Genomic DNA, 8,188 nt, shown 5'->3' on the forward strand with positions numbered 1-8,188 from the left:
ACAAATGACTTTTAGTATATAAATCTGATTCTTCTTTACAGAATATAAAGATAATTCCCTCATTACTTCAGTATAAAGTGTTTTACAAGCTTAAAGACACAGTTGCATACGGTGTTTCTTACATGGGGGTATCCAAAACAGACTGCCTCATTTCTACACAAGTTACACAGACTACATCAGTTAAAGAAATGATCTAGTGAATAAGAGTTGACTAAAGTGAGTGTGATACTAGAACAGTGCAAATTCAAAATAAGGCCAAGTCAGTAAATTTTGTTAGGTCATTGCAGACAAGAGTGGAGAGACTTGTGAAAGTGGATCGTCATAATATCTTAAGAGTCTAGTCATAGGGATTTAGTTACAAATGGGCGAGCTCTTTAATACCATAAAAATAAATGCAAAGACCAAGCAGTGTACTGATGAGGTTAGTGGAGGCTTACTGTGCCAGTTTATCTGCAGCATGCTAAGACAAACTATAACCTCTTAAAACCAAGTGTAAGAATCACTAAGCATTTTGGAGTTGGAGTTGTTTTCAGCATTCAGGTGTGTCTTATTTTGGATGGTGTGTAGTTTTTGTCTATTACTTCATCTTGTAGAAACATGTGAAGACAGCGCTCATTCTGAGCCAAAGGATGGCCAGCAACTCTAGGAGAGAAAGAAAGACAGGTTAGTACTGCAAGCAAAGAGCGTTCTGCTCAAGTGCTCAGGTTTTAGGAGGTTAGAGCCCAAGAGATCTCTTAAACACAAAAAAAACAAAGACAAACAAAAAACCACCTCTCACAGCCACAGGTCTGGCATACACAAACCAAACAAAGTATCACCAAGCTGGATGCCAATCTTTTCCTCACTACAGGAAGTGTAAGCCATTGCTACATTAAATCTTTCAGTACTTCAGCTTGTGGATGCTCTTATGGACCTAGGGTGAAAGATAAGTATATATCTAGTGGTACATTTATAGAGCGCCCTCCAGTAGCATCAGGAGACTACTGTCTGTTCTGCATATCATGAAAGGACCATGCCACACCTATGTTCAAGCAAGAATTGAATGTTAGTTCATTAGACAAACAAGCTACAGCCATCTTTAAAAGACAGGGACGTAAATCTCCAATTATGACCTAGTAATATAGTGCTTTAAGTGGTAGCTTGTGTCCAAAGATGACAAGTCAATTTGTTCTTGTCCCTCAAACTTAACCCCCTCAAAAATACAGCTACCTTGATCAGTCCAAGAAAAAGGAGTGGGGAAGGGGGAAAGGAGGCAGGCAAGTGCCATCTTGTATCCACCCAATATCAAAGAGGTGCGAAAAGGGTAATCTTACATCTCCAGGTCCAACTGCTTGCTGCAACACTATTCTGAAGTGTTACTAAATGCGGTAAATACCCTTTTTCTGGTAAGAGGAACAGCACTAGTTGCATTGCAAGAGCTATACCAGAAAGTCTGCTCTGTGTACTATACTAAAGTCACCAAGACAAATTAGCCTTGAAGCAAAGACTCATGTCAAGACTGCCACTAAGTCTAAGTCTATCAGGGCAACTGCATGGGGGGGGGGAAGAAATGGAAATAGCCAAAATGATGATATAGCGCCATTTTAAAAAAGTTCAACCTGAGCTTGTCGTCTTCACAGGTTACCAAGGAAATCAAAACCCAAAACAAACCACCCATAAAACACACCCCACAAAAAACACGCAAGCCACAAGCCTCCACAAACCAAAAGCTTTGGCAGCAGCTCTCCTAGAAGCTACTCCCTATTGGCTTCAACAATGTCCCAGCAATTTTTATACTAGTTGACCCAAGAGAATTCTTGTTAAAAACACAAGAAAAACAAAAACCACTAGTACTAGCTGAACTTCAGCCTTAGATTTTAAAGAGGGAACATGGAAGCATAGTATGACAAATGCTTGCGTAAAAAAAAAAAAAAAAAAAGAAAAAAAATATATATATAATACACACACCATAGGGGAGATGTTGGTTCCCTACCTTTATTTCCAAACAGTAGCATGCATTATTGTTAGAAAAAGCTTTTTTCATTAGCTTAGCTCAAGCCATTAAAAAGGTAGATTATGCTGAATACCTCCTTATTGATTCAGGCAAAACTCTTGTTTGTTTGGTTCTTTTTATTTAAAGACAAAAAAAAGAACCAAAACAAAAATGGAAAAAAAAAAAAAAAAGAGACACCACAGTAATTGATGCCTCTTGAAATACAGCTGGACCAGCAGCAATAACCAACTACATTAAAAGCCAGTCTCTCAGGTGGAAATGTAGGAGGAAAAAGTCAACAAGATCAATGCATTGTTAGCTATTCAAAATAGATTCAGTTTTTCCCCAGCAAGCTTACGGACAACACTAAGTCTGTCTAGGGGCAAAACAGCCAGTTAAAGGAACCCAAAGACTTCGCTGTTGCAAGATGCTTTTTGCTTTCACTGTATGCTGATCAAGAAAAGCTTGCCAGTAAGATAGTTGCTTCCCCTTCCATTTTTTCTTCCAAGAGATGAGCGTTAAGTGTTATGTTCAGTGCAGTATGCACTTCTAAAAAGGAGGCTTGCCATGAGCTCAAACGTCCTCAAATTTGAAGAATAGAGTGGTTTCACCATGAAATCCTGTTACAGGCATAAGACATTAAGCATCAGGCAAGCCACCTACTTAAGGGCACTCTCTCTAGGAAGAAGGCTGTAAGCATCACTGATGGAGACATTTGCTTGGTAAAGCACTAGTGGTCATTTAGCAATGACAACTAGTTGGAGAGAGGGAGAGTTACCAGCCTCCAGACCCCAGTTTGTAGTTTTTCAGAAAGATACCAATAAAAGTATCATTAGCATTCTGATCTGGGAAAGGTGGCAGACTTCTGAACAGGTTAGGTAATCCATGTGCTTCATAAATCTGGACAATAAATAAAAAGATGCCCAAGCACACCAAACACGAATAAAAAAAGTGGGTTTTGTATTGGTTTATGAGGGTATTGAGAGGACCATTTGCAAGTAATTAAGTGATTCCAGAGGAATTAGGGTCTGTTATTAGAGACAAATGAAGCACTCTAGAATGAGTTGGAACAGATCAAGTTTATACTCAAGTAGATCTGCTATCCCCAGGCTCAAGTTACTCTTCAAAATATGCATTTAATCCACACTTAAAAAAAAAAGTTTGAGTACTGAATACTCAGAGGTCAATAAATGTCTTGAACTGAGATGTTTTTAAAGACAGACACTATCCACCAGTGCACACATGCCCCTACTGATCTAAGCCACATTTGAAAAAGAAAACAAACAAACAAAAAAACAAAACAAAAACACCTCAGTAGCTTACATTTTTTACTATATAGCCTCCAACTTGTGGACATGCCCACACCACACAAGCCTTTCCCCAGACAAACCAAAAACTGTTGAGTACTCCAATTGATTTATAGTGAGAACCATTACCCAGATACATTGGGACATGTTTACAAGTTTACTTATTCATCTTCCAGTTCTAAATTAAAAAACAAACAAAAAAAAAAACCAAGGTTGAGAAATGCATCTTCATAGACTTATGCAGCATTTCTCTTTACTTTCCAATAATCTGTGGGTGCAACTGGCATTAAGTTTATCATCACTGCAGGTCTAAACTCAAGTAATAAGCTCCACTTCCTTGAGAGACTTCTTATGTTACCAAGTTGGGCTGTGTAGAAATAATAGCATTACCTGGATAGTTTGTTACTTGGCATGTAGCTAGAACACTATTTGAGATTATGAAGACAGGAGTATGAAACTGGAGATGGGGCTACTGAAACTCTGGGTTAGAGTCAGAAGCAAGTACAAGAAAAGGTGATGTCATGGTAGGTGTGTCTGCTACTGACCACAAGACCAGGAGGATGGAGGTATATAAAAGGCTTTCTTTTGCACCACTTACTTGTCTGAACTTTGAAAGGAAGGAGGAGGATGTGGGGGAAGGGGAGTGGGAAGAAGCAAAAGAAAACCCAAATCATGGAGCAGGTTCTCAAGGACTATTTCTAAAGGGCTTGAATCCATGTCGACTGTTCCTGATCTTCTCCACCAGGGGCAAGTCAAGCTTAAAAATCAACCTCATCATAGAAGGCAGTTAGATCCCTGGCTTTGTGGTTATGGAGAGAGTCTTAGCGAGAATAAGCTAGTTGGAGATGGTCCTGCTTTGAGGTTGGACTAGATGACTTCCTGAGGTTCCTTTTAACCCTAATTTTCTATTGGAGAGAAACACTTTCAGAAGGGATATTTTATAATAATAAAAAAGCATCATTATAAGCTACCAATACCTTCCTTCCATCTGCAATCAAACTAAATGGCTACAAATCCATTGCAAACTTTATTGTTCATCTGGTGAATCATACCCCTTTCAGTTTGACAAGCAAAAACTTTGAATGCTGTAACTGGAACAGTAAGTTGCATAAATTAAAAGCAAAAGCCCCCAAGATCATACCCTTGCCTCAGTTATTCAGGTGTTAATATTAAGTTTTAACATTGTAAACTTGGAGCTTTCAACTGGTTTTTGCTTCAGCCAGAAAGCTGTGCATATGATTGTTCTGTATATAGTCTCTAAACTCAAACTTCAGTGGTGATGCTATTTTTTGGTTTAGAATGCTAAGAGAAAAAAAAAAAGAAGTTCACAACTCACTTGTTTATGAATTGCTCAAGACCTTGTTTTCTTTCTTCTATAAAAGAATCATCAAAAATGCCATCGTCTCCTCTAAAAGGAAGCTGACGAAGAAGTGCTTTTCCAGGTAAAGGTGGTACCACAACCTGAAATTAGAAATAAATAAAGTCATCATCTCCATAAACCCTGACCAGCAAGCACATAAAAAACTGTCTCTAGCAGTGACTTCGTAGTGTAGTTATAGTCCATTCACCAGAATAAGCTAGTGTTGCCCACGCAGAAGCAAGGTCACCCACACAAATCTCATTCTTGAGTTGCAATTACAATTAGACCTTTCAGCCACTTCAGGGTGCTAAGAACACTCAGTTTTATTTCAAAAATTAAAAAAAAAAAAAAAGTTGCAACACTGGACCATTGTTTAAAACACCTGGCTGAACCCAGAGAAGCCATGCCACCACTCGTATACAACCGTTGTATATTTTTACTAGTTAATTTTGTAATTGAGTACTAGGTAGCTTTTTTATTTATTTATTTATTTTTTAGCATTACTCACCTTGCTTTCTCTTTCTAGCTCATTTCTCAGCCATTCAAAGTCACTGTACCTTCTTCTGACAGTAGATTCTTTTAATTTGAAGATAGGAAGATTTGTCTGAAAGAGAGCACATCACTTATCAGCCACCACTACAGGAAGAATGACAGAAGAGGAAACTGCTTCTTAACAAAAAAAGCAGTCTGAGTCAGGATGCACAAGATCCTTTCCTCTAGTCAAGCAGAAAAAAACACTGCAGAATTCCAGACATGCAATTCTGCCTTAAGCCCAGTGTTGGTCCAGCACAAACATCCAAGGACTACACAGAGGTCACCAGGGACTGTAGAGGGAACGGGAACCAAGTCACTGATGTCAGAAGTGGGAGAAGAAAGAAGGAATCTTGAGCAACTGGAGAGCTGGAGGATAGAAGACGCATAGGAAAGAGAATGCTCCTCATAGAAAGTAGGCAAAGTCCATGTAAAGTGATATTAAGGAAGGAGATTTGGTCCATGCATACAGGCTAGAAAAGGATGCTGACGGTTTTTGTTTGATTGGATTCTCAAGTCCTGTTTCTGCATCAAGGTTGGACTTGTATTAAAACCAAAAACCAGTCTTAAGGATGGGAGGGATGAGTTGCCCAGACTTTAGAGATCCTCAAATATGGGTAAGAGGTACTGTAGGAGGTGGCAAGGTTCCTGGTGTAGGGAAATAGGGACCCCTCATCAGCAAACAGGTAGTGCAGCCACTGGCTGCTTGAACAGCTTTCATGTTTCACTATTTTAACCCATTGTGAAGTTAGAGATTTCATAGACTAAACTAGGGAAGTCTACTTGGCAGCCCACAGCTGCATGCAAGGAGTTGAAGTGTGGCAGTCTGGGGCCTGCAGCTTCTCCCCCTAACCCTCATTGCTCCGACAGCAACAGCTGCCATAGCCTCTAGGTTCCCCAACCCATCTCTGCCCCCAGGTGGCAGTGAGGGGGCAAGGGGCACTGAGGGCAAGCCCAGGTTCATGTGTAGAAGACCTTTCGTGCAGCAGTGGGCAAAAAGACAATATCATTTGTATGCCTGCATGTTGCAGCAGGGGAATGGGGTGAGCAGTGCCTGGTAGGGGCCACTTTTTCTAGGGCCACACAAAAGTTAGACAGCCCTGGATTTAAAGTTAAAGTTAAATGAGGAAGAGAGAAAGAAAACTGACCACTGCATATTTGTTTGGAGGGCCATTCATAGGATTGTTGGAAGCGGGCACTTAAGCCTAGTGGTTACTCAAGGTTTGTTCTGGGCAGAATGACAAAGTTAAATGACCTAGAAGTGCCATGCATCTTATGAAATAAACATGATGTGTGCATAGATCCCAAATAAGTTTCTATAGAGAGCAGTTCAGTTTAGACAAACTTGGTACCAAGCCCCAGAAATTCATAAGCAACTCTGCTTGGTTTCATATCTTCCAGAGGCTGTTTTAACACCACGTTTCCAGGCACGCAATCTAATCTCTGAAGGTTTAAAAGCACTTGAAGCCTTTCACAGGTAACTACAGCAAGCAATAACTAAGAGCAAAATTTAGCATAATAAAGAGTCTTATTAGGTGCAAAGTCAAGCTTATATTTAAGGATGCTGGCTTTGTGCTGGAGAATAATCTTTTCCCCCAACAGGGAATAAAGTTAAGCCCCCTAGAGTGCAGAATGGAGATTCCCAGAAACAGAGCACTGGATTATCTCTCTCCGATTTCACCTATTGGCTTTTTAACCAAGTTCAGCCTTCCTTATTAAGATATTAAGTCTTTGTAAGTGTCTAAAGATAGGGAGGCCTTTACAATACAGAGTATTTTCTGCAGGTGAGAGTTTACATTAAGATCCCTCCTCAAGTTACTTGACGAAAGGGATTAGCTGCTCTTTTATTCAATGTTAAGATCAAAACCTGTGAAAAAGTTTTCCAGAAGTATGAAAATTCTTGGGTATGAAGTCTATGAAGTTAATCTCTGAACAATATATCAGGCTTACAGATATAATGCAGCAGAAGTGCCAGTTCAGCTCATCTTACCTTCCACATTCCCTTTTGAACTTTTGACATGCATGTGATTCTTTAACTCATAAAGCTTAACTATTTCAGTACTTGCAATGCATTTCCTCTCTTTCCTGAGGTACTTCCTCAGGTTTTGAAGATTAGCGAATCACTAGATCCACTTTGTAGCATTTGGGAAATCTCCATCCAATACATCAGCATACTGAGTGACACTTCATGATGAGTCTCTTGACCAATTCAAACAATGCTTGTGCATCTAGTAAGTTATTGATATAGATAACCATGATTAAATTTTATGTACTAAAAAGTTGAGAGGAACAAGTCAGGCTCCTATCTACTGTACCACAATTTGTTTCATAGGAGTGAAGTGCTAGAAGGCAAGGGCTTAACACACAAAATTTAAGACCCCTATTTCTCCTTAAAAGGGAGATCTTGCCAAGTCAGAAGTAGGTACAATTTGTGGTGCCAATACAAACAAGCAGTCCTCCTAAACCCATGTACGCATTAGGCACTTCCCCTCCCCCCGCCGTAGCAAGATTAGCTTTTCATTCTGTTACTCAGCAAGTCAGTCAAAAGAAAAAAAAAGTTGCATGAGGGAGGGAATAACTGCTCCTGAGGGAGCAGGGACTAATGGCTCCTGAAGTCCAGCTACATTCTCTCTTTCTGAACGTGCCATTAGTAGATAGGCAACAGATGACAAGTCTAGATCACCTCTAGAGCAATGACAACTTTCCATGATTAAAAAGCAATAAGCATCACCAGCAGAGGGAGGAGACTACAGAAATAGCATCTTTGACTCTGTTACCGATATCACTATACCGATGTCACGAGATGTGCATAGCGGAGACCAACTGGAGGCTACAGGAATGGTGCTTCGAGGCGGGCTTTGGCTTCCTCAGCCATGAGCGGCACATCGTGATGAGAGACATGCTGGGATGGGATGGGCTCCACCTTTCCCCTAAAGGTAAGCGTGTGTTCTCTTCCAGGTTGGTGAACCTCCTTCGGCGGGCTTTAAACTAGGCTTGTCGGGGGAGGGGGAAGATGAG

General features: G+C 40.3%; 1 protein-coding gene across 1 annotated transcript in view; it reads right to left on the bottom strand.

The window, feature by feature from the left end:
- SNX3 (sorting nexin 3) overlaps positions 1-8,188 on the bottom strand; it is a 26,117-nt gene continuing 17,929 nt past the window's right edge. Inside the window, exons 2-4 of the mRNA XM_019537862.1 lie at positions 5,148-5,243; positions 4,616-4,740; positions 1-642 (exon numbers count right to left, since the gene is read on the bottom strand). Of these exons, the coding sequence (XP_019393407.1) occupies positions 537-642; positions 4,616-4,740; positions 5,148-5,243 (327 nt within the window). The 3' untranslated portion in view covers positions 1-536. The remainder of the gene's footprint in view (positions 643-4,615; positions 4,741-5,147; positions 5,244-8,188) is intronic.

The sequence above is a fragment of the Crocodylus porosus genome, unplaced genomic scaffold (assembly GCF_001723895.1).
Source record: "Crocodylus porosus isolate Cpor-Errol unplaced genomic scaffold, CroPor_comp1, whole genome shotgun sequence".
NCBI lineage: Eukaryota > Metazoa > Chordata > Crocodylia > Crocodylidae > Crocodylus > Crocodylus porosus.